Below are 26420 nucleotides of genomic sequence, written 5' to 3'. Positions count from 1 at the left end.
ACTTTGTCATAAAATAAATATCACATTTTACGAAATGACCCAAAACTCAAGTGTTTACTAGGTATTCTTCTATGAGGAAAACACTACAGGAAACAAAGGCATAATGTGATTTTAGTAGTGCAGTCTAAGTGCAGTCTATGTGCAGTCTAAGTGCAGTCTACGAAAACATAATGATTCACATTACTTTAAATCTGCTTTGCTTTCACAGACTGACGTCCCTGCACAAGATGACATATCCTCTAACCTGGATCTGGCGTGAAATTCTGCACACCAATGAGGTATGCACTGGACCCACTATATTAGCATGCAAATAATATATAATATAAGAATAACCTCAGATCTTGTATTTTATCTTTACAGCATATGACTGGCTTCTGGAAGACCTGGTCTCAATCCTGGTACCGATCAGTGTTTTTAAAGCTGTGCTGAGAATTCCAACACAGTCAAAGCCAAAATAATTCAGGCCCCACCTGACATGACCCTAAATTGCTTTCTGAAGACCTGTGAGACAAATCTCTTTTTAGGGACCAATTTTAATATTAGGGACCCTAGTGTACATCTAGCTGTTCATCTTTCAGCTCATTAATGTTTTGCTATGTACTGTGAATCATTTAAGGTCTAGGTTAACAATGATAACACTGCTGCAATGAAATTTTAATTAATTTAATTATATATTTTAAATTATATACTTCAGTCTTAGGCAATTATCATGCTAATTACCACATTTATTATTTTGTATGTTCCTTATATCAATTGCAAAAGTAAATTAATTGTAATATTTACATACTGGTAAAAGCCATATACTACCAAAACTAAAATGATATCAAGCATTTTCACTGGATTAGTTTGAGGACCAGTGATCAGGTATTTTGTGAACAGGTATGATGACAATCTGTATGTATGCAAGTCTTTCCCATTCGTTTCAGTTTGTGTGAGTTGGACAGTATGACATGGGGGGTGGGGGGCACAGAGCAGGATCGCTAGTGACAGCACAGCACTGAGTCCTGGACTTTGATTCCTCCATCATGGCTACCTAATCTGTATTTACATAAACAGCTGAAACCCACTCCAAATGTACTGACACTAAGACATGGGTACAAGGGACATCTAAGAGGTGAGAGACTGGCTAAATCTAGTATATTTTTTATACAGTAAGAAAATGGATAAATAAAAATGAAAATACAGATAAAAATGTGAATATACATTATATAAATGTAAAAAATATGTATAAACTGTATGTGTAAATATACCTAATCTTCTGCTTATACTTTTTGTGTTTTGCAGAATTACTAAGACATACAGATATGAAGGCCGTTATAATTTTTGCCTTTTTTTTCTTTGTAAATATTTTTAGACTTTTTATTTATTGAGTAGAGAATAACAATCTGTTTCAATATTATGGTTACAACGATAACATGTTCAACAACACAACAATAATTCAGGTTGTAATGTAAACAGGTTGCCAATACAATGTGGCAGGACCAGGTGAAGGCCAGTGTGGAGATAGTTAAAGATGCATTCTGGGATTATGTTGCCAAAGCAACTCTAATAACAGAAGATGTACTGCTGACAATCAGAGACTGAAATGGGACAAGAAGTCAACTGAGTGCCAAACCATGAGAATTAAAGTCAAATTTTACATGATTCAAGAAGTAGCTTGCTTTGTCTTGTTGTATTACTCTTGGCTTGGTTTACAAAAAGCATCATAATAAAGCATCATCGTTAGATGTTAAAAGAATCACACTGAACACTCTTTCTTGACCACACTCTCTCTCTCTCTCTCTCTCTCTTTATTCTTAACACTACGATGCTTTTGGGAAACGGGACCGTTCTTTACACTGGGGTCTTATAATTCAACAACTGTGGTCACAAATCATTGGTATTCAAGTGTGATAATCTGCACTCCCACACAAAGATAGAAAACACTATAGAAACTAGTTTGTAGTTACTTTCTAAAAAGGTTCTATCAATTGTAACTTAATATATCTCTCTTTCATTACAGTGCCAGGATCTCTGAGAGTACAGATGCCATCAGTCAATATGTAGTGGCTGTTCAAAGTCAGGTGACTCTCCTGACTCAAGAGCTGCTAGAAAAGCTTTCTCAGGAGGCCGAGCAGCTGAAGATACGTCTCCAGCAAGACCTGAGCTCCGCGTAGTCCCAGCTGCAGCCTTACGTTGACGAGCTGGTGACTGACATCCAGCAGGAGGTACAGCAGATGAACAAGGATCTGACTGCCTACGCGGATGCTGTGGACATCGAGGCTCTGAGATCCATACTGCTCCAGAAGAGTGAGAAGCTGAGGGGGAATCTAGAGAAGAGCCTGGGTGAGCTGCACACCCAGCTGGGTCCCCAGATGGAGGAGCTGATGCAGACACTGGAACAGCATGAGCAGAACTTCCAGAATCAGATGGCTCCGTTGGCCCAGAACTTCCAAACCCAGCTGGCCCAGAGCAGCCTGGATATTCAGCAGAAACTGGACCCCTACAGCCAGGACCTGAAGGCCCGACTGATGGCTCTCTGGGAGTCTTTTGCAAAGAGCACACAGTAATCAGACATTTGCTCTGTACAGACTGTTTAATTTATTTTATGAATAAATTTATGTTTAATTTATTATGAATAAAAAGATCAGTCTATAACTGATATTCTGGCTTGATAAATGAAGTTTGCATATTTTTTATTTTCTCTTGCAATTATTTGAACATTCCTTATTAGTTTTTAAAATACAATAATAATAAAAAAATAAAAACTGCCTTCTTCAAAAACAGTGTTCTTACAAATCTTTATTATTTGTTATGTTATTGTTATGTTATCTGTTATGTTATTATTTTGTAAAAACATAAAATATTATTTAAATTCATATCTCAAGAACACTAAACCTCTAATCACTATTCTTGATACCCAGCCAGTAAGACTGCACCATCAAAATGGATGCTAAAACACTCTGTGCTTTTACATTCTGGAAAATTCCAACATTATTTAAATTCAAGTCAGTTATGATCATGGAGTGGTTCGAATGACTGCAAAAACATGAAGGGCAGGACTTATAGCCCACAGCTTGATTGAATACTGCTATTAACCTTGATTTGTACCAGATCCAGGCATGGCTGTAACAGCTAGAACCTGTAGACGATGGAGTTATTATACAACATACCTGGACCATGTTATATGTTAGCAAAAATAATTTACAATGCTTGAAAGTACCATCAGATACAGATACAGAGGTCTATGAAGGAAAGCAATTCTTGATATGATTTTGTCATACCTAACCTTCATTATGGGGTTGGAATGAAGTCTCATGCATTTGGCAAATCACTTAAGTTAGGCAATCTAAATTAAACTGCTTACAAATACACAGAAAGTCTTTAGACTAAAGCTCCTGTAATCAATGTTACAGTGTAGCTATTATGATATAAAAATAGATTATCCATAGTGTTCTTAAATAACCTGCTTACATCAGTTCTAACTCAAGTAAATGATTGGTGTGATTTTGGATAAGGGGTGTTTGACCTAAACTAGTCAACTACTTAACATAAAAAACAATGTCACCCCCCCCCCCCCCCCACAAAAAAAAGATTAAGAAACACTATGACATCACTTGTTAAGAACCAATCAATTGCATCATTGCAAGCATTTTCACATTAAGTCAGGTTGTTGGGATAAGTAAAGGTTTGCCATCAAACCTAGACCAGCTATCCATTGTGATAATATTGTTGTGAATTTGATTATATATTATTATAATTATCCTTTATAACAATACCTTGAGATGCATCTGAGTATATACATGAGTATATTCATCATTAAGGATTCCTCCCAGGACGGTTGACACCTGGCAAGTGATTTTGAGAGACATGGAACATCTGACCAATTTCTTTGTCTACATGGACAGATAAGAGAACATTAACTCTATTCACAGTGGAATGAAGTGGTGAGAAGGTCATCTCATTTTCACTCATATAATAGACTTTAAAGATTACTATCTAAATTGAAAACATGCAAGACAACAAATCCATATTAAAAGAGTATTTTATGTCCTAGCATAACTGGCATGTTAGGGAACACAGCGTGATCTGGAACATAGTATGCTCTTCAGTTTATATTACTTAAAACAAATAGTATCTTATTGAAACTATGTTACCATTCCACTTGTAATTAAAAATCCATTTTATTTCCAGAAAGGGTAGAAATATGAATGAATAATATGGCATGAGTCTTTTGGGTTATAAACTCTTCTTAAACATCATTTCAATTTTGCTGTCTAGGTCAGAATTAGGTTATTGCCCAGTTTATTACATAAAATATGTGCAGTTAAAGGTGCTTCAGCCCCGGTGAGTTGATAAAAATGTGCTGACAACCTGTAACTGATATTTAAAAAGTTCCCTTTCAAACTCATATATCACAGTCCACGTTTTTTTTTTACTTAGTGTTCTTTTCCTGTTACATCTACTAATAAATAAATAATTTAAGCATATATATTAATTAAATCCAAGTATAATTAGAAGTTTAACATACTTTAACATATGTAACGTACTTTTGGAACTGTGTTGCAACGTGGAATGGAATATAACAATAAAAGAATCTGGTAGTGAGAACTTCGGACGGGGGCTGCCACTTCAGCTCATTATTATGATTAACTAGGTCACCTGACTAGATCCAGGTCACATAAATACCAGCAATTTCCAAAAGCCTACTGCAGTCATCCAAGTCACAACCAAGTGAGGTGAGTTATTATCACTTTGGGGTCCTAGTTATCACGACATTTTGCATCACATTTAGATTGGATATTATGTGGAATCTCTGCTGACTTTCATCTCCTCCACAATTTTAAGACTCTGCAGATACTCTGGTGGAAAACAATGAAGCTTTGTGCTGTAATCCTTGCTCTTTTTATCATCTCAGGTGAGATTCTTTGTGTGGATTAATTATTTTAACTATGTGAAGGTATTTAAATATTATTAACCAGCCAGAAAGGCTCCCTAGCTTACACACAATTTAGTGAATAAATAAATTATTTTCTGGGGGCTTCTGTCTATTTTGGGCAGTTCTTTTTGGCTACTTTGCCTGACAATTTTTATTACTGCCCAAAAGCAGATGTTTTTGATCTTGCCATTTAAAGCATGTGGTAACATCAGCTCTTGTACATCTCTCATTCACTAGAGAGAATAGAGACAATATTTTCCCTTTGCTTTCCTTATTTTGTAGGCTGCCAGGGCCGTTTCCTGTTTCAGGATGAACCCAAAGCCCGCTGGGAGGAGATGGTGGATCAGTTCTGGAGGTACGTGGATGACCTGAGCTCCAAGGCTGAGGAGATGAAAGAGAGTGTGAAGACCTCCCAGCTTGGCAGAGAACTTGAGTATGGCAAAAATTCTCATTGCACCACACATCAACTTATTACCAACTGTGAATTTAAAAAAAAAATTGAAAATGGATCAAAAATGTGCACTATATATATCAAAGATGTGCTGCTCACTACCAGAGAAGCTTACATCAAGTCAGTTATTGTCCGTGATTCAGACAAAATCCTTCTTCAATGCTCCAGCTCACTGATCAGTGACAGCATGTCAGACCTGCAGATGTACTACAACGATGTGCAGACCAAGCTGGCACCTTATGCCCAGGACACCACTCAGAGAATGCATGAAGACCTGCAGCTGCTGTCTGATAAACTCCGCATGCATATGGAGGAGGCCAAGGAGCGCATCACCGAGTACAGCCAGGAGCTCCAAACCATGGTGGAGCAGAACGCAGATGAAGTCAAAAACAGGGCCAACACTTATGTCCGCAAACTAAAGAAGCGTCTGAACAAGGACACCCAGGAGATCAACAAGTGAGCTCAGTAAAGACACACACTTTTACAGGTTCAAGATAATTCTGTAGGACAATTAACTTAATGCAATAACTTTAATTTACTTTTAGTTCATGGTGTGGTATCTTTATAATAGACCTTTGCTTCACCAGAGCCAAAGACATGTATAAAATAATTCAATTAAATCACATACCTCACATGCAGGTGAGATATTTCTGACAAGGCTGCTACTGCGGGCCAGCTCTTACATGTCTGGAGGGTAGTGTCCCATCTTAACAGATTCTTGCAGTTTTAAGAAACAGAAAAGAGAGGCTCTTTCTGTTCACAGCTGTTGACAATAACTGAAATATTATGTTGCTAAATTTATCAAAGTCATTTTAAACAATTTCTGAATTTCCCCTAAGGAAAGTGGCCACATACCTCGAGGAGGTTCAGACTCGTGCTACTGACCGTGTAGAGAACATGAGGGAGCGCCTTGTTCCCTACGTTGATGCAATCCGGCAAAACGCTGAAGACAAGTTTTCTACTATTGGTGAAATGCTGAAGGCTCAAACTGAAGAAGTGAGGAAGAAACTGGAATCTCACTTTGAGGGTCTACGAGAGCAGGCAGAGAAGACCAAAGCACATGTGCATGCCACACTCCAGGACCAAGTGGAGGAGCTGCAAAGCTGGTTCCACAAATTTACGACCCAGGTTGAGGAGAAGCTGCAGACCATCATGGAAACCTTTAACCCAAATGTCTAAACTGACTAAAGGGGAAGGTGGACAGGACCATATTAATGACAGAACCATATTAATCTTTAAAATAAACATGTATGTTCAGTAAAAAAAAAATAAAATAAAAAATTCAGCTAAATCTGAAGAACCGGGAATTAGACCTAGGGAAGCATTTCTTATGTTTGGTGGTGGTAGCTCAGTGGTTAAGGTACTTGGCTAGTAATCATCAGATTGCTGGTTCAAGTCCTACCACTACCAAGTAGCCAATGTTGGGCCACTGAGTAAGACAAACCCTTAACTCTCAGTTGCTTAAGTTGTATTCAGACATAATTGTAAGTCACTTTGATTAAAAGTGTCAGGTAAATGTAAACATTTAAAAAATGTGAAATTGGCTATGCTAAGAACAGTTTGGCCTGATGTTTATTGTTAGTTTTGCCTTATGTCAATGGCCAAAAAATTACACCTCAAACGCATTTACCAAAACCAAGAGAAGAAGGAAGAAAACTAATAAAACCGACTGTGCTTAAAGTGAGCTCTACAGAAAGTTTTTTTTAAATAGGTTAACAGAATTGCTAGACCAGTGAAATTGTGGCATGTTATGCTGAGACTCTTACCTGTTTAAACTGACCACTGATAATATTTTCTATCGTAATATTATCTATCGTGGCCAAATTTAAGTATTGAAGTAATCGTAATGTTTCCAAGTGCTTTGTATTTTTAAATGTAGATGATTCACCTTTGACCGAGTTTATGAACTTTAGATGTTCACTCATTCCATGAATGAAAATGAATATCCCTAGCTACGTGTGATTCTGGTTGTAAAGCCCGCGCTTCTAACACATGGGCAGAGAGACGCGAGAACAACATTACACGCAACATCCAGAGCTTCCGGTCTTTGCGGATGATGTGTTTGGGTGCAACAGCAGTGGAAAATACAGCGCCACGGGGGTAATCAGCGCTTGCATATCACAACATAAAGATAAGAACCAATAGTGCATAGAAAGCCTCGGTGTCGAGTTGCATTTTGGACGTGGATGAAAATGACCACTCGAAAACCAAGAACTTCTACCGCCAGCTGCAGCGGTGAATGCACGAGTCCGGGTTACGCGTGCTGGGCAGCTAGCTAGCTGCTAACCTAGCGAAACCAAGCTAACTAAACTAAATGTTTTCTTTTTAACGAGGTCGTCTTTAAAAACACGCTCAGCGGAAGTCGCTCTCCAGACGGTATCGGTAGCCCTACTCTTTACGATCCGTGTTGTGTAAGGTATCGCTCATATTGTGTACAAAGACAGAATGCACCTTGAGAATAGCTGACCTAACCGTACTGCTGGCGTGATAGCTAACGCTAGCTGGCTAGCCGATAGTTTACTGGCATGTGAAGGAAAAGTATCGCCAATTAGACAAATGACTGGTAGTTACTGAATACATTATATAGCATATTGCACTGAAATATAGCCTACGTGGTCTTGGGGAAAATATATTACTTCCACCTCAGAGCTCTATTAGTTAGTTTTGTAGCATGCGTTATTTGGGTGTTTAGCTAAGTTACTGGTTTTACGGTATTGGATAAGTACATGTAGCCGTGTTCCCTTCTAGATAGTTGAATAGTTTTGACTGTTCAGTTAAAGCATTTTAGCAAGTTAGATAGCTAGCTAATAAAAGGGACTGGGATTTAATCTGTTGTCGCTGTAGTTTAAACAGTACTAATCTTATCCCCGCTGCAGGAGTAGCTGCTGTTTTGATTTACTCTAGGGGTGTCAAATTCGGATCTTGGACAGCCAAGGCGTTGCGGAGTTTAGTTTGCAGGCGACCTACTCCATCCCTTGATAGGCTTGATAAGATTCAGCTCAACGCCCAGTTGTTTGTTAACGCCAGCTATATCACAGAAAACACTGACGTCAGTATTGCTTTGCCTATCCAAGACGTCAGTCTGACACCATTTATTCACATAATGTGGAGTACTAGAGAACTATAGCAGCCAGCAGGTATTTTCCTAATTGCTTTTGCATATGACTAAAATCTGTGATAAACCAATCCACATCCAGGAAACCACTTACAGTACTAGACAGTAGATGAACTTGCTCCGGAAGTGCTGTATTTATTTAATTTCACAGCACTTTCACAAAACTAACACAACTGAGATGGCAAGGGTGGCCAACATTTGGTTTATAGTGGTCTACATGCAAGAAATGTTAGTTTTAATAAATGTTAAAGCTAAAAATGTTTGTTTAAAGGCTAAATGTAGCTATTATGAAATGATCAAAAATTGAACTGAGAGTGTAAGATATGTACTGTCTTGAAATCTTTGAACAGTCAGACAGCTTCAGTGGCCCAAAGTGAATTTACAAATAGTTAAACTATAGGTTTGGCATGCACAAAACATTGTGTCCATACAGTTTGACATCAGAGTGCTTATCACAATAATATCAAACAAAAGTGTAATTTCACCTTTCACCTGGGGCTGCGTCTGTGTCTTATGTGATTTTTATGGCTGGTAGGTCAAGTCTGTACTTCACATAAAGTGACTGTTTAGTTTTACTTGAAGGGAAATGTTTTGCAGTAATGTGAAGGTTTTGCATCTGTTTGCTTTTTGTTTTTATGGTGGTTGTTTAATTGTGCAGTACAAAATTATGCCGTATAAAATGATTTATTAGTTCAGTCACCTTGATTGTGTGTGTTATGCGTGTTTTGTCTTGTGTGTGACACATTCTTATTTTGAATTTAAGGTGATACTTTAACCTGGGCTTGAGCTTCTCAGTAATGGCAAATCTCAGCACTAGTCTTAAGTGTTTTTGTGGACCTTCCCCCTTCTGCTTTTACAAAGTAGGCCTAAAGGTCTCCTTTAACAAAGCCTAACAACATTAACACTTCATAAGGTGATATGGAGTTGCCGCTCCCTCCAGTGGCAAATGTTGGCACAAATTAACATGCCAATCGTTAAATTACTGCCATGATGGTTATCTAATCTGGTTTATGCATGAAGTTCGCAATTTCCAATTTTTCTTTGACATTGTGGTACAATTATTCTAATCACTAACCAGTAAAACAAGATTATATTTGAGCTGTTTATTCCTACAGAACATGCATGTCATAAATGTATTGGAAATGTTTTAAGTTCTTAGAAATTCTCTTGCTCTACATTTTTGTCTGCTGATACACTTGACTTAGTTAATTACTTAGTTTGAGTTCATTAATACAGTGATTTGTGTAAGAGCAGTCAAAACACACTGTCCTTATTCAATACTAGAATCAACTTATGAAGTAAGATTATATATCAGGTCTTTTTAAAAAATTATTTTCTTGAACAGCTTTGCTAGCTGCATGTGTACATATGTGTGCGTTTCAGGCTGTTTTAAAATAGAACTGTATTTTTCTCTCTTTTTTTTGGCCTGCGGATAGAAATTAGGAGATAAGTCATACTCTCCGGATTCATACAAGTATGGATGGCAAGTTCCCTCTATGGAATGCCCAGTGCAGACATAATGATGAAGTGTCCTATAATACATCACAGGAATGCCAAGGATTGGATAATACTAATAATATTCCTGCAAATAATGGAGAAGTAACAGTGGCTGGGAATTATAGGGAAAGCATGTTTCCTCATACTCTATGGCCAGAAAGACATCAGAACAAGGTATGTGAAGTATTTTGTTATATTGTATACCTTAAATCTGAGGCAGAATTGAATCCTTCTAAAGCTTTAAATATTGTTTGCTACATTTCTAGGAGGCAGATCTGATAAGAGGCATGCTGTCTGTTGAAGCTGAATCATCCTCCACACACAGTGACTTCTCTTCTGATTGTTTGGGAATTCTGCCAGGAACAGCAGCTGATTCTGGGAAATATTTGTATTTCCCAGTTAATCAGTGTTCTATTAGGTCCAATATTGGAGAAGTGGCAGAGAGTTATGGAGAAACGGCAGCAACAGAGAGGAGAGGGAGATGTATCTTAATCAATAATGGTTTACCTGCTGGATCAATCAGTGATGTACATATATCAGCTCAAGTAAACGTAAATCATTATTAATCATTTTGATTATTCCTAATCAAAAGGTAGCTGACTTTCTTTAAAGAACAGTATGTGCTGTTTTTTGATTTTACAGAACCAGGATCTGAAAGGGGGCAGTTCTTCCCACTGGACATCTGTTATCAAAGAAGCTTTAGAAATGAGCAATGGTATGGAACTGGAGCAAGATCTATCAGTGGACATGTGCGGAACTGCACTAATGTATGAGGAACTAGAGACAAGAGTATTGGATCCAGTGAAGGACCACTTTCATTCTATAGATTACATGTCCAGTTTTCAAGAGAGGGATAAGAGAACAGGATTTAACAGGGATTGCAATTCATCTGTTAGTGTTTTATCAGATGGTACAAATATGTCACCTGTTAAATCAAATCAGGATGTCCGACAGAGGGTAGGTTGTGTTTTCTAAACACATTTTTATATAAACTAATATTTTGATTCAGTTATAGTAAAATAAAGTATCCGTTTGTTTTCACACTTTTTGTCTTTTCATACTTCCAGAGAATAATTCAGGAGCTGTTCTCGACCGATGGCTCATCTTTGAATGACAGGAGTATTAAAGGGACTGAATGTAGCACACTTGAGAAATGCCCATTACTGGGATTCCAGAATGCCACAGAGGTTTGCTCTCTGGAACAGCCTACAGCTATGGGGGTTTGCCCTCTGGAACAGCCTACAGCTATGGGGGTTTGCCCTCTGGAACCGCCTACAGCTACGGGGCTTTGCGCTCTGGAACCGCCTGCAACTACGGGGGTTTGCGCTCTGGAACCGCCTGCAGCTACGGGGGTTTGCGCTCTGGAACCGCCTGCAGCTACGGGGGTTTGCGCTCTGGAACCGCCTGCAGCTACGGGGGTTTGCGCTCTGGAACCGCCTGCAGCTACGGGGGTTTGCGCTCTGGAACCGCCTGCAGCTACGGGGGTTTGCGCTCTGGAAAAGACAGAAGTTTCTTCTCTTACTAAGAAACCTTGCGTTTCAGAGAGGTTAGGTGTGATGAGATTTAACATGGAGGAGCAGTCTAAAAATCTACATGAACTTGCATCTGAGGCTCCTTCTCTCCTTTCGGAGAGTAGTGGGAATGAAAATCGCACACTTCCATCAGCTGCTACAGTACTGGTGCTAACTGCTGAACATGGCTCTTACAACATTGGACATGCTCAGTCTTGTAAAGGTGACAGCACTGGAAAATGTGCAATCAGTCATACTGAGTTTTCTGAAGAGAAGGTCTCTAAAGGTGACAATGCAACAGTTCCTACACATTTTGGTATACCTGATGAAAATGTAAAGGTCCAAGTTGCCCAAATAACAAAACTTGAATGTGATAGCCAGAATCTAATGTATAACATTGATCAAATGGGACAACATGGTTGTACTCAGTCAGAAATTAACATAAACCTTAACAATACAGAACTGCAAAATGAGAAGCCAGCTTTGCCACTGATACATGTGGAAGAAAACCGGTACTCAAACATAACAGATGAAACGAATATAAGCAATTACCAACACTGTCCTTCAAAAACTAAAGTTCATAATGAGAAGGTTGGTGCCCTTTGGCCATGTGTCTTCAACAGTAATTCTGCTGAACCAAATTGTGTATGTTCATCTACCTCTGTCAGTAAACTTCAGGACCTTGTACGTAACCTATGCAAGATAATTACTCCTACCACTGCACTCAAATTTACAGAGCCCTATCACACTCGTACAGACAGTACAAATGAGGTCAAAACTGAGAAAAATGGTTCCAATCTACCTCCTGCAAAAGAGGTATATCTAAGTTACCTGTCAAATGCTGAATCCAGACTAGCAAAAGAATCAGTATTCACCACTGAAGCGTTCTCTGCTGTTCACGGATCTCACAAGGTGAAAAAAAAGAAGCCAGTCAAAAGGAAAACAGGTGATTTATATGCTCACGGTAAAAAAAAAGATAACGGCTGTGGTGCAAAGCAACCTCACAATGTGGAAACTCAGGAACCTTCTCTGCCTTCTCTATGTGTCTTAACAGTTGACTTGAAACACTCCGATGAAGCACAGGACACACTGGAAACCAGAAATACTGCAAAGTTGTCTTTAAGCACACCAAATAAACAAGACTTTGCAGCATGCCAAATTACAGAAGATTCAGCAAAAATATTCAAAATACTTAGATGTCCAAGGAAAACATTGGTCTCCAGCAATATACCAGAATTTCCCGAACCGTATGCTTTTGAAAATGTACAGGAGGCTTCACCCACATCTGGCTCTGAAAATGTCTTTTCCCCTCAAAACCCACAAAATGCTCTAAAAAGGCAGAAAATGCCAAGAAAAAGAAACACAATAAGGTGTGAGACATTAGCTGGTCAGGGCCAAAAAATAGGTGAACTGACTTCTGACTCTGAGGCATTGACCTGTGACGGCACTGAAATGCAGTTCACCCATAAAAGTGGTGATCTCCATCCCAAGAGGAACTTTGAGCTCTTGTCAATAAAAAAAGATGAGACTGAATATGAGAGGGTCAGCTTCACTACTGATGTCCCACAGAGCACAAAGAGAAAGCAAAGGATACCAAAGAAAATTAAAATACTGCCGGAGGAAAATAATAAAATCCTGGTCACGTCTTACAGTTCATCAGTTGGAGGATGTGAGTCACCAACCAAAAAGTTACACCTGCAAGAGGAGACATTATTTAGCCCATCTAAGAAGACAGAGATACAAAACACAATACCAAAAACAAAACTCTGCAATGCTGTTGCTTTTATTAAACAAGAGCCGATTAATATGAAGGATAATAATGAAATGCCAAGTCACATCAGTTGTAAAACACCTCCATATAATGCTGTTCCTGATAGTGAGGATAAGGAAAGCTTGCTGACTAAGAGGCAAAGGAGCAAGAGGGCACTGAGAATTGATGGCATGCTTACCCTTACTCAGAATCATTCCCCATATGAAGATTCATCACCACATACAGACAGTACTTCAATAATGGGAAGTAATAGAAGTACCAACATTAAAAAGACAAAAAAAATTGCCAAAAAAAGGAAACAGGAAACTAGGAATGCTGCAACAGTTGAACACCACGCTGTTGATTGTAGTGCTTCTCATAGCCAGTTGCAGTCTTCAGCTGTTACCCCAGTGCCTCAGACTAGGATCACTGGTATAGTTAGTTCAAAAGTCATTCCAAAGAAGCCAAGAAAAAAGAGTGCTTCTGAAGTCAAAAATAACAGCGCACAAACACCCACAACCTGCCAAGCTGTGTCCCAGCAAGAAAATTCCATTCTTCCATTAGTTTTAGAGACTTTGGAAAGTAGAGTAACTTTCAGAGCGGAGAGTTCAGTAAAAGCAAAAAGACGATTAAAAAAATCCTGTAAAAAGGAAAGAAATACTGACATAACTAATCATTTGACAGAGGGTCCTGCCTTCTGTGAAGCATCTGATTCGGCAGATTCCCTTTCAGTGTCTGAGATTAGTTGTTTAAATTTGGGCACACAGAACACCAAGAAATCTAAGAAAAGGAGCTCAAAACTGCAAAATGAAACAGAAAAGTTGTTTGCATCAAGCAATTCTTTATTGGAGCAAAGTAACCCAGCTCCCTATTTCAAAAGCCAGAGCTCAATGAAGTTTATCAAATCATGCTCCAACAAAAATGTTGAATGTGTCAAGTCAGAAAGTAATGTTAAAACTCCTACAACCCCACAGGAAACCATGGATTCAGAGAATGCTTTTGCTCTATGTGGTTTTTCAAGCACACCGAAAGAGAATGGCCAGAAAGCACAAGATCATAGTGACACTCAGACAGATTCCAAACAGAACATGGCTCAGAGATTGGACAACACACCAGATTTGCAGCTCGATTTCTGTATTATGAAAACTTCTGAAGAACTTCTGAAATGTGATCAGAATAAAAATGTAGTGAAAAAGAAAGCAAAAAAATCCCAGAAAAACACAAAAACTCCTGGAACAGTTGATCCTTATTTGTTTACAGAAACAGTGTCTCCAGTACAATTGGAAAATAGAGTTCAGCCTTTGCCAGAGATTAAAGTCGAACCAGAGAAGCCAACAAAGGAAGTCAAAAACAATTTAAACAAGCCAAGGCAACAACAATCTAGCCCTAAGAAACACCCTTTTGTTTGGAAGACTAGTACCAAAAATGTGAATCTGGACCCCGAAGGGCATCATGAAATGCCTGTTACTCAACAGCAAGTGTCGGATTCCCTTGACAAGGAAATGGTTTCAATTAAAGTGGATTGTTCCACTGAGCTAGAGGAACGGGATTATCTCAAAAGAATTCAAAGATCTCTTCAAAGGAAAGGAGTTGGCCGTCCCTATAAAAAGAAGACGCTAATTAAAATGGCTAAACTACTGTCAGCTATTCAGGAGACTTCAGGAAATATAACTAACCAAGATCTACAGAAAGTCCCTCAAAGTGTTGTTTTTAAAGACTTAATTAAGTCAAAAGAAACACGGACAGATTCACTTATGAACACCTCTAGAAAATCATGCCGTTCATTGAAAAATTGCTCCTATTTGCCTGAAAACACAGGCAACTGTTCTAGTAATATGTCATCTGATCCCTGTGAGGGTCTTAGTAATCTTGAGGAGTCAGATCCCTTTCATTCACAAACCACCACTGATAGAGGAACTCTTACCCATAACTGTATTATTTTTAGTGGAGAAAGGAAAAAATCAGCAGGTCGTGGAAGACCATCAAAGAAGCAGAGAAAAGATACAGCATTAAGGGCTCAAATAACACAAACAGCTGCTTTAGATGAAGCTCAAAAAGGAGAGCAGGTCTCATCAGAACAACCATCAAAGACAAAAAACAAATCAAGAAAATCTTCTGTAACAATGAAACATGATCCAAAATGCAAGAAAAACATGTCCATACCTCCTATGGAATGTGTTGTCTCACCCTGTCAAAACTCAAATGTTGCCAGTGAAGAAATTAAATCTACAGCACCTGAAAGTTTGGTGACACAGAAGATTGGCCGGCCTAAAAGAAAAAGAGTGTTATTAAAAAATGCCATGAGCAGTAACTTAGAAAAACCACTTGAAGAATGGAATATTTCCAGTCCATCTGACACAGTAACTTTGCCACAGACTGTTCCCAGTCATTCAAAGAGACAAGGCAAAAAGTCCAACATGAAGTCAGCAAGCTTGCAGCTGTCAAATTTAAGGCATTCTAAAAGACTGGCAAAAGTCAAAGGGGTTCAAAAACCTGATGTTAGCGCAGCAAACAACAATATCTCATCACATAGTCAAGCTGTGTGCCAAAGGGATATGAAGAAAGCCAAAAAATCCACTAAGAGGCAAGGTGCCCCAAACCAATCTAACTGCCATGAACCTCTGCCTAATCAGAGTAGCTGTGATGTTACTGATGAAAAACATCAAAATACAGACAGAGATGGCATAGGGGTTTCTGGAACATCTCCTGGTCATTATCTAAAAATATCAGAGAACAAAGAAATGCAGCTAGTGGCTCGTATTCCTTCTGTAAAGAGGAAGCAAAAATTCAACAGTGGGATTAGTTCAAGCGCAGAGTCCCTGAGTAACCATGCAAAAAAGAAAAAGAAATGTGACCAGAAAAAAGCAATAAAGCAACCATCAAATGTAGTCGCTGAGTGTGGAGAGAAAAGGGGTGTGAAGACAGGATCCAGAAGTAAGATCACAAAATTTCAAACAGATATTGGCCAGGTAACAAGTAGAAAAACACTGGGTGAACAATTGCAGCAGAAACCTACTGAACGTGACAAACTGTTAGATCTTTCCGAAGGCTCACTTGAGACTGAAATACAAAAAGACATTCTTTTAAGAGATGATGAAAAGAGTTCAATAAAAGATTTTCATGCTGATGCTAGTAAGATGCTACCGGAATCACAGAATGAAGGGGCTCACTTTGCTCTATTGACAAACACTGTTACCAAGTTAAACAATAAGAATATGAAAGGTATAGCACACCGAAAAAAGTCAAGTTATGATCAGAGGAAGAAGGAGAAAGTTCTCAGCATTAAGCCAAATGATGGTGATGCTTTTGAAACGTCTCAGCAATCTTCTGGTCTTAACACTCGATTTCATTCTGGCAAGATTGACGATGTATGTTGTGACAAAAAAATAAAGGAACAAGAATTAGGAAAACTAAGTAATGCGAGTCTCAAAGTGTCTGATGAACACAAACACATGTCAAATGTAGAAGATTTAGGGAGGGACATTACACTGGAAGACTCACCTGGAGCAAAGATTGTTAGCGAGGCTGTTTCACATCAACGCTCTCAAGTTCTGACAGCTGATGGATTTACTCAGTACTGTGATGAAGATTACATGGCAACACTAAACAAAGCTGATGAGACTGCAAAGAGGGGATCCTTAAAACAAATAGCCAAAAAAACTATCACTTGTAAATACTGTGGTCGGATCTTCCATCATATCTCGGCATACATTGCTCATAGACGTATTCATACAGGTGAAAAACCTTATGGATGTAAACACTGTGGAAAGAACTTTGCTCACCTCTCCAAATTTAAATCCCATAAAAACGTTCATGTGCAGCCAACGTCTCTGAAATGTCCTTGCTGTGCTAAAAAATTCTCTCAAAAATATGATTTGGTATCACACTTTAAGGTTCACTTACAGGAGTCCAGTAATAAACCAAGCAAAATTACCCAGTGTAAACCCAGTGTCCCATCAGACAATAACGACAGCCTTACTTCCAAAATTTGTAACAACTATCCCAACAAATTTATGTTGAAAAGCCATATGAATGGCAGAGAGAACCTCCTGTCTTGTAAAGCCTGTGGAAAAACATTTCGGAAGCTTTCGCACCTTGTAGCCCATGAGAAAACACACTGGCCTGTTAAACCATATGCCTGCTCCATTTGTGGTAAAGGGTTTATTCGGCTCAAGGCACTGAAAAATCACTCCCGGAAGCACACTGGTGAGACCCCTTTCTCCTGTTGTCACTGCAGTCATGCTTTCTCTGACCTCTCTGCTCTGCGAGCACATCAAGCATCCAAATTATGTATTGGTAAGCAGCAATTAAATGGGACCCACAGTGACATTGAAGGCTTTCTAGTGAATCAGGGAGTTGATGGCCAAGTAAATACACCAGTTTTCTTCAAATGTCAGATATGCAAGCAACTCTATCAGAAATGGTGCCAGTATACTCTCCACCTTCAGACCCACACCAAGTCTCCACCATATCTCTGTTTTTCTTGTGGGCAGAGTTATGATAAGGATTCTGAAGTTAGTATTCATTGTAAGGTGTGCTGTCACTCAAGTGGGGAGGAGGTGTCATGTGGTGCTTCTCTTACTGATTTTCTGAATGGTGACACCCAGAAATGTACTTACTCTCAGTATAATTCACAGATTAATAGCTGTTCTTTACAGACTTCTATAATCAAAAACGGTTCTCAGTCAAGTGTCCTGCAGTCTGAGGAGAAGTCCCAGACGGATGATAATTATCTGCTAAGGACAGAACATATTACTTCTCAGCCTTGTCCTGCCCTGAAGGATTCTTCTTTGCCTGAAACTCTACACCTGCCTGATGATGATCAGTTCATTAATTCCAGTCCTCCATCACCCTCACCGTCTGTGATGAGCTGTGCGTCATCAAACAACTCTTTGGAATGCATAGAAATCTCACCAAGTCTCTGGAAATTTGAGTGCCCACGTTGTGGTCAGAGATATGAGCGATACAGGACTTTATGTGCTCACATGCAGACACATGCACCTAGTTTTAGATACGTTTGTGGACACTGTGGCCAGTCTTTTGAAAGGTGGAACAGACTTTGGTTGCACCAGCGTATTCATCGTGCGAAAAGTCGTTGCTATTCTTGTTCTCAGTGTAACCTCCAGTTTATGTTCTTCAGTTCATACAAAGACCATATGATTAGCCATGCAGGAGAACGACCTTTTGCTTGCCCCCTCTGCCCCCAAACTTTTGTCCATGAAGATGCTCTTCATGCTCACCAGTGTGCACTTCATCAGCCATCATATAGCTTACAGTGTGATGTCTGTGCAAAGAGCTTTAGTAGTTTGAGAAACTTGGTTAAGCATAGTCACCTCCACAATGGTACTGTTTCACACCAGTGTCTCAAATGCAATCTCTCATTTACAAATAAAAAAGCCCTACAGGAACATTTAAACATGCACAATAATTCTCTTGGCCTCCCCCTCCCTGATATTCCATCAGAGCCCTTTTCCTTTCCATACACCTGCAAAAGATGTAAGGCTAGCTTCTCCACTGGGGATCTGCTCTATGCTCATCAGATATGTCATTCCTCAGGTTCAAGGAGTCACGGTCGTTCTGCCCATTCAAATGGATCTACCTCATTATTAGATGGGAGCCTTCATCCTTGCACAGAATGTACAACTCCTCCTACACGCAGGTCTTTGATATCTACTCTGAACCTTGATACCATTCCAAGTGATGAAAGTATTTACACGTACCCCCACCCTGACAAGCTCTATGTGATACCCAGTCTATCAACTGTATGTCTCCAGGTCATTAATTTGGATTCTGAGGATGAAACACTGCAACAGACATCAAGCAATGGCCATGTTTCTCCCAGCATCATGTCTAGAAGTGGTCTTCCAGGACAAAGCATACCACACAGCACTGAAATCTGTACAGAAACTGACACAACAGACCTACCTCAGGCTTCGGAAAGGCAAGAACCTTCTCCGAATCCATCTCTTCCCACTGAATGTTTGCTAGCACTTGACACACAAACAATAACCGATAATATCCAGGCCAAAGCTCTTCTTAATGATCTTACTTGGACAGATAAGTTTGTGCAAATGAGTGTGTTTTTGGAGGGACCAACCACCTGTGTGAACACAGATGAAAAGGGGGAGCAAGAAGAAAGCTTTGAATGTGCAGACTGCTCCGAACGATTCAGCCGACTTGAAGAGTTACATGAACACTACTTTTTACATGCATTAGGGAATAAATGTCTAAACATAAATGAAAAAATACTCAGAGAAAGGAGAATGAATATATGAGAATGCATGTTTCATCAGGATAAGCAACCTACTGTTTCAGACACTTTTTCAAAACACAGGTCAGACATTTTTATATTTTTATGAATGGTGCAGTATTATGAATGTTGAAATTTATTATGACATGTTAAATTAATGTTTCAAACTGCATCTGTTAGTTTGACAATGCCATATGCGTTAGGTAAATAAAGGTTTTATTCTTATTTGTGGAATTATTTAAATGTTATCAGATATCACTACAGACCTTTTATTGTGATACTGGAAATGTTTGTTATCCACAATCTAAAAAATGTCCAGATGATTGGAGTTTTATGTCCTTCATTGATGTCTAATACCAGAATGTAAAAAAAACAAAAAGCCCTGTTCATTATCTGATTGAATGCTATATGGTCTGAACTTGTGCCTTCAACACTTCAGCTTTAGTGCCAACCTGATTTTAAACTTGGTACTGAAGAACTGGTCTACACAGATGAACTGATGTATACATTCAAACTGATATTACAGTATACATGGACCTGTAAATATTCTTACAAACCTGCACTGGAACTCTTTTCCTAAGAGTTCCTGTATTAGATTAGCTTTTCCCTTTACTTTGTTTATTATGGTTAAATACTGTATCAGTAAAAAGGTAACGATAGCCATTTATAGAGAATCGAAGAGTAGCAAATGGTTTCTCCTGAGGTTATGAGGGAAACTGGACACTAACTGCTTATTAGTTTTTCTGTTTGTGTGTACTGTACATCAAAGCTCTGACACTTTGACATCTTCCCTTGAAAATTCTTTAGATTTATTTTCTAAAACAAACTTTTTTTGAAAAGTTTATTTTAAAAGTGCTTAATAAAAACGTAGGAGTTACTTGGACCATTTTGTTAATTCAATGGAAAGTCAAATAGTGGTTTTTATATAATACGAACCATAAGAATATAAAGACTTTTCCCTCTGAACCAATAGTTTTTTTTTTTATTAGCAGATGCTTTCTCAACAGAAAAGCAGTAATACCAGTATTTTAAATAATAAATACCAGTATTGTATTTTAACCAAATCTTTAATGGCAATAGAAAAGAAAAAAATTCAGCAGTAAACAGGAAGCAACCACTACAGGGGAAAGAAAGAGAGAGAGAGCATGATGTGTATATCTGAGCTATAGACTGCCAATATCTCAGTTAAATTGAATGCATCCAGAGTTTAAAAATGTTTAGGGCATCCATTCTTTATAAAGCCTGTAACTAAACTTGTTCTCTGGGACATTTATGGGAAGGTCTCACTGCCCAGTTTATTTGTTGGGCTTCTTTTTTTTCCTCCTTCACCCACCCAAAATGTCTCATCTAAGCAATACCAGGTGGATACATCACTTTCTAGTGACATTATTTATTTCTTCTTGTCCTCATCTTTTTTGCCATCTGGTTTGTTCCCACTCTGAGAAGCCAGAGAGCCCATGGCATTACGAATAGCCTCATTGTTGGGGTCCACACCAGGCAGGTTCTCCAACACACTTTGGAGAAACTCTGGATCTTGCATTACATCATAGTCATCCTCTTCCTTTTGGCAATAAAAAAGATGATGGGAAGATATTTAGCAGACAGGCACAAGATGAATGATCACAAGAATGAAAATCATATCCATCAGTAAGGTAATCTATCTGGGCGCAGTACCGTACCTTAGCAGATTCAGCTGTATCCATTGGCGCTCCTGTATCCATCGATTCACCAAATTCTGGAAAAAGAAACACACATACGTATGTACAGGCTCTAGGCTGCTATCAATTACAGGTGTGCAAGTTATACACTAAGTGTAGAACTGCATAATTTATCCAAAAACCCCACAACTGAATATATGGTTTAATATTAATCAGGTGTGTTAGATTAAGGTTGGAACTAAACTCTGCAAAAGGAAGATCTCCAGGGATGGGCTCTAACAATACAAAACATCTGAAAATTAAGGCAGAGAACGTGCCACAAGAATTGAGGACAACTGACCTCCCCCAGCCAGGGACATTTGCATGGCATAAGCAATCTGCTCCTCCTCAGTCATGCTGCTGAAATCTGGTAGTGATGGCACACCTGTCTCAGGCTGAGACACAGACATCTTCAGGAGAGCCTCCTCCGATTCTAAAAAGATTTAAAGACTCAGGTGTGTGTGCGCTTGTTTTGATTATGGATTCGAGGAAAAGTCAGACGGAACAGAGCCTACAACTGTGTTAAATACTTTAGCAACCTCAGCATGTAATGATCAGGCAAGGTTAACATCAGATATGTCTGATGTCCAAAGTTTGTTTCTTTAAATTTTGCACTGAAAACAAGGTACATTTGCATCAAACAATACCCAATCATAAGTAAAGTTGCAACCTTTGTTAAGGACAGAGTATGTCCTCCTGTAATCTATAAAACTGAACAAAAGTAGTGCACAGCTGAACAACTAACATTCGCAGCCCCCCCCCCATCAATCACCTTTCCTCAACACATCTATTATCCAGCACCCAAGTACAACAAATCTTAAAGTTGTGAGAATGATACTACATCTACAATTTACATTTTGTAAATTTACCGTTTTAAAAATCACCATTTAAAATTTATTCTGTATCTTGACAAGGTTGCTTGAACCACGTACATGAACATTTGAGCATTTATTTGCAGAACAGATTTTGGGTAAAGCAAAAGGTCAGACCAAAAAATACACAGGCTAATTAATCTTTGCTTAATTTTTCCCTTTAAATGGTAAACGCCGCCGCAGTGCCCCCCCGATGCATCAGTACCATCGGCAGTAGGGGTGGGAATGCCTGCTTCTGCTGCCGACTGCGCAGCCGCTCTGCGAGCCTCCTCTTCTTGCCGCTGCCTCTGTTCCTCCATAGACACACGGAGGGCCTGACGGAGAAGAATGAATAGTGGTTTGAACCGACATGTTCAAACGTGTTCGGGTCCACGTGCGTATCTCTTAGGCAAGACCAAATAACCCGGGCGCACTTTAGACGTGATCTAAACAGTATGTTGTACGTGAGGTGTAAGGTTTGTAAGGTTAAATGTGCTGTGCTATTTTGACATTGTGTTGGTATTATGAAGTTTTGGATACAACCACAGAAATGCTGCACACTCCTTCCACTGTACGTACAATGTATGGTTGTATATGAAAAACAGCAAATGTTCAAATGCAAATTAGTTTCAAAATATATTCTTGTGAGGCTAAAGGAAATTCATAGGCTCAGTTAGATTACCTCCCATATAACTGCTAATTATCTAGATCTGTGTATGATCTTGTCAAAGAGAATGATACAACCTAACTCTCATATAGGTAATGATTGGAGTTTAGTAAGAGTACAGAAACATTTTTCTGATGTTTTCTTAAAAGATTATGTTGCTCCTGTTGTGTGTCCTCAGCTCAAAAAAGATCAAAGTGGCAGCGCGAGTGCTGCTTTGAAAATCCTCGATCTGAACAGCCGCGAGGGTTGCAAAAACAGGTCCACATCACAGCAGCGACCATTTTCCTTGCTCACTTGTGCCATCCTTACCAGGGCAAGTTCTGGATCAGCGCTCGGGTCCACCCCGAACTCAAAGTCACTGGCGCCCAAGCCCATCATAGTCCCGCCCTCGCCTGCCAGGATGGGTGAGGAGAGCAGAGCGTCCGCCAGGCTGGGGCCAGGGGGCACCGTGACCAGGTGGGAGCCTGTGCCCTCCTTCCCATTCAGAGTGTTGACAAATGCAGTCAGCTTCTCGGTGTTCACTTCCTGTAGTGCGAGTACAGATGAGTAAGGCAGTGCAACTCATGCATCATGGGGAAAACGAAAGCGCAAAATCCTGGTGTAGCAAAGTAGAATAAACAGTTGCCTACAAAAAGCACCAGTCCTGGTTAAGACATTTCTTTGGCAGCTTGCTGTGCTACCTAACTTAGAAGTTATTACTTATTCTTAACTATCAGATAGAGCAGTCAAAATTTAAGTGCTCGCCTTTGCTCCTAAGAATTGATGCACTAATAACTATAATAAAAACGACTTGCTGGGCATTTATTTCTGAGTGTGCAAAACCATGACTGAGGTCTGGGATAATGTTAACAGTGTAACATTTGTCAACATGCCATTTTCCAAAATAAAAAAAGTTTTAATACTGCAAGTTACCTCATCTCCAAAATAAAAGTTTTAATGCTGTAAAACAGTTACCTCCTCTCCAAAATTGATCACATCCACATTGACCTTTTCTTTCTTCAACCGTTTTGCCAGTTTCACCAGCTGTGAAAAACAGAGGAACTGTTGACAGAACAGTCTGAGCAACACATTTTATCCATATGCAGTTCTGCGAGAAACAAAAGACAACATGCATACACAAATCTTACATCTTTCTCGTTGTCCTCTACTGGGCTTCCCACAAAAGCCACGATTCTCATCTTGTGGTTTTTACCCTGTCTGTGCTTCAGTGCCAGCTACACACACACACACACACACACAAAATGGCCATAAATTAATCCAACACTTTTAAAACTAAATTCAGTGAAGTGAACAGTACACGCTAACTTACATGGGCTACCCTAATGCCAGTGCAGAAGCTGATCTTTCCACGAGGCTGAACAGCGTGCAATTTGGACAGGATGCGACCAGTGTCCGGTGTAAGTGTGGTCAGGACCTCACAATTACTGCGCAAACAAATTCACACATACATCAACCCCAAATCAAATCAACCCGCTATACCAGCACGTCAAATAACAGTCCAACTGATACGAATCGCCGAGAACAAACGACGCTAGCAGATATATTCGTTAAAAGATGCCTAAAATCAGATCCAAGCTGAAAACGCACTCACTTGGCCATGGTGATGAGCCCCACGTTATTTTCTGGATTGCTGCGCGTTTTTGAATGACACACGATGTTGACAGCGTCCTGCTGCGCTTGTAGTCGGGTGGGCATGAAATCGCCATTTCTCATGTATTCACTGTTGTCCACACTGCAAAATGTAAAGATAATGTGGACGAGGTAGCGACGTGTGTCCTGCAGCCCTCTGTGTTTATATTTTTCTTAAATCGTGCTAGAAAGTGAACCAGAAAGACTGTACTTTGTCAAATGTTTGTGAACATAAACGTCCAAGGCCTTCGTCATTTCTAATTGACCGACTCCTAACTGTTGTCTGGCCAGAATGCCAGAAACCACATACGGACAAATCATCTAACACGCAGCTTGTAAAAGTAAGGTTGCTCAGTGGTTAAGGTACTTGACTAGTAATCAGGTTAATGGTTCAATCCCCACCACTGCAAAGTTGTCACTGTTGGGCCCCTGAGCAAAACCCTTAACCCTCAAGTTCGATGGTTTAGTCAGCTAAATGCCATAAATGTAAAATAATCACTAGCATAGCTAATTTGCAAGCTACTGCTTTGTTGGCTACCTCAACCCAACCAGCTAGATAGCATAACCCAACGCGATAGCTACAACAGCATTAGCTAGGAGAGCTCTCGCATAAAATGTTTTTAATTCATTATGATCATACCACGTATAATGGGTCGGAACCGCGTCTCAGTCAAATGCCGAAATAATTCCGACAATTTTGAACAACTATTCCAACGTCAGGCTCCTGGACGCTGGTTAGCCCGGACAGCTAACTAGCTACAGGTCAAGTAGCGAACCCAACCAGTTATATCAGGAACGTTATGAGAGAGCAGAAGGCTAAACTTCAGCGCTGCTTTGGTTTTATGAGTCGTGTTGACCGTTTTCGTTCCCTCGGATCTTATTCAGCGTTATAAGAGTTAGCCTTAGCATTAGCGTTAGCTCATGACTCAGGATAATCCAGCCGGCGTTTGGGTTCTCGATTGTCCTCTTTTTCGTTGATTACGACCCATACGTCAAACACAGATCTTAAACACATTTTTTTTCGAAACAGTAAACGTAAGCGATGTGTTAGGTATAAAACAGTAAACGTTAGCTATGTGTAAACGTGTATAACGAGTTTGTTTATTTCTTACCAGACCATAGTGCTTTCAAGCACCATCTTGGAAACGTTCTATTCAGGAACAACACCGCGTCTGATTGGCCCAAATAAGGATCTTCATAATAACGGCGTTGATTGGGTACTAAAAATGTTTCTTCGTCTAGCAGGACTGCTCAGTGCACATACCCAACTGTTGCGACCAAGTGGTAAGAGACTGCATTGTTAGCACAATTGTTAGCACAATTCATAATGTAATATTTTTAATGCAGTCGATAAATTATTGGACAGTGACTTAATTGTTGTTGTTTTGTTGCTTTGTACATAATGTCTCAAGACCTAAAGAAACTCATGCACACTTCTATCTCCAAATGGGTCGACTACTGTAATGGTCTCCAAACTAGACTTCCCAAAAAGACCATCCAAGAGCTCAAAGATAGCTGCTGTGAGAGTTTTACTCAGGACAAAACAGAGCACATTACTCCATTTCTAAAATCTCTACAATGAATTCTAGTTAGTTACAGAACTGATTTTAAAGCTCCACTAGTCTATAAATTACAGAAGGGATCAGGCCCAGAATAAATTTCTGATGTGCTCAGCATATAAACCCAGTAGGTCTCATAGATCCATGGATACAGGCCAAACTATATAGCCAAAAATTAAAACAGTAACAACAACAAAAAATACATGATGAAGCGTTTAGATTTTATGTTATACACAACTGTAACTAGTTCCCAGAGGAACACAGATTTATGCCAAATGTAGTTATTTTAAAACAATTTCTATTCTCTCATGCTTATATATCGAGTTCTTTGCAGCATTATCATTTCCCTTTCAGTTTTTGGGGTGTAATTTGCTTTAATAAACTATGTAATTATTTTATTTCTTTGTTTTTAATATATTTGTGTGAAGCACTTTGAAATGACACTGTTTATCATGTATATCATTTCTATAGGAATACTTGCCTTACTCTGGCATGTTTGGGTTCTGGATTTGAAATGAGAAAAAA

General features: G+C 39.3%; 3 protein-coding genes and 1 pseudogene across 7 annotated transcripts; 3 read left to right on the top strand and 1 right to left on the bottom strand.

The window, feature by feature from the left end:
- Positions 1 to 227: 227 nt before the first annotated feature.
- Positions 228 to 2549, top strand: LOC113578363 (annotated as a pseudogene).
- A 2147-nt stretch (positions 2550 to 4696) lies between these two features.
- apoea (apolipoprotein Ea) lies at positions 4697 to 7038 on the top strand. Its single transcript, XM_027011567.2, has 5 exons — positions 4697 to 4718; positions 4828 to 4897; positions 5201 to 5351; positions 5538 to 5825; positions 6209 to 7038. Exons 2-5 carry the CDS (start codon positions 4855 to 4857, stop codon positions 6546 to 6548), a joined length of 822 nt encoding a protein of 273 aa, XP_026867368.1. The 5' UTR covers positions 4697 to 4718; positions 4828 to 4854; the 3' UTR covers positions 6549 to 7038.
- Positions 7039 to 7429: 391 nt separating this feature from the next.
- Positions 7430 to 20955, top strand: si:ch73-347e22.4. 5 transcript variants are annotated; one of them, XM_027011544.2, is made up of 6 exons: positions 7430 to 7469; positions 9921 to 10155; positions 10248 to 10532; positions 10624 to 10938; positions 11049 to 18901; positions 19017 to 19323. In XM_027011544.2, exons 2-6 carry the CDS (start codon positions 9961 to 9963, stop codon positions 19228 to 19230), a joined length of 8862 nt encoding a protein of 2953 aa, XP_026867345.2. In that variant the 5' UTR covers positions 7430 to 7469; positions 9921 to 9960; the 3' UTR covers positions 19231 to 19323. The 5 variants fall into 5 exon arrangements, with proteins under 5 accessions (XP_026867345.2, XP_026867344.2, XP_026867343.2 ...); XM_027011543.2 differs by having other exon boundaries at positions 10248 to 10508; positions 11049 to 20955; XM_027011542.2 differs by having other exon boundaries at positions 10248 to 10526; positions 11049 to 20955.
- psmd4a (proteasome 26S subunit, non-ATPase 4a) lies at positions 20541 to 25516 on the bottom strand. Its single transcript, XM_027011545.2, has 10 exons — positions 25449 to 25516; positions 24299 to 24439; positions 24017 to 24131; positions 23835 to 23921; positions 23662 to 23730; positions 23017 to 23232; positions 22267 to 22375; positions 21491 to 21622; positions 21172 to 21227; positions 20541 to 21053 (listed from the first exon to the last, which is right to left on the bottom strand). The coding sequence occupies exons 1-10, from the start codon at positions 25472 to 25474 to the stop codon at positions 20883 to 20885; spliced, it is 1122 nt and encodes a 373-aa protein (XP_026867346.1). The 5' UTR covers positions 25475 to 25516; the 3' UTR covers positions 20541 to 20882.
- Positions 25517 to 26420: the final 904 nt, after the last annotated feature.

Source organism: Electrophorus electricus, chromosome 8 (genome assembly GCF_013358815.1).
Source record: "Electrophorus electricus isolate fEleEle1 chromosome 8, fEleEle1.pri, whole genome shotgun sequence".
Classification (NCBI taxonomy): domain Eukaryota; kingdom Metazoa; phylum Chordata; class Actinopteri; order Gymnotiformes; family Gymnotidae; genus Electrophorus; species Electrophorus electricus.
Note: the sequence above shows the minus strand (reverse complement) of the source record. Positions and strands in the feature narration are given on the sequence as shown.

Coding starts and splice junctions, on each gene's coding strand:
- apoea (XM_027011567.2), top strand. CDS start 4,855: ATGAAGCTTTGTGCTGTAATCCTTGCTCTTTTTATCATCTCAG. Junction 4,898..5,200: donor TGCTCTTTTTATCATCTCAG/GTGAGATTCTTT, acceptor CTTATTTTGTAG/GCTGCCAGGGCCGTTTCCTG. Junction 5,352..5,537: donor CAGCTTGGCAGAGAACTTGA/GTATGGCAAAAA, acceptor TCAATGCTCCAG/CTCACTGATCAGTGACAGCA.
- psmd4a (XM_027011545.2), bottom strand. CDS start 25,474: ATGGTGCTTGAAAGCACTATGGTCTG. Junction 22,376..23,016: donor CTGATCCAGAACTTGCCCTG/GTAAGGATGGCA, acceptor CTTCTCCGTCAG/GCCCTCCGTGTGTCTATGGA. Junction 21,623..22,266: donor TCCCACCCCTACTGCCGATG/GTACTGATGCAT, acceptor AAATCTTTTTAG/AATCGGAGGAGGCTCTCCTG.
- si:ch73-347e22.4 (XM_027011540.2), top strand. CDS start 9,961: ATGGATGGCAAGTTCCCTCTATGGAATGCCCAGTGCAGACATAATGAT. Junction 10,156..10,247: donor CAGAAAGACATCAGAACAAG/GTATGTGAAGTA, acceptor CTACATTTCTAG/GAGGCAGATCTGATAAGAGG. Junction 10,939..11,048: donor ATCAGGATGTCCGACAGAGG/GTAGGTTGTGTT, acceptor TCATACTTCCAG/AGAATAATTCAGGAGCTGTT.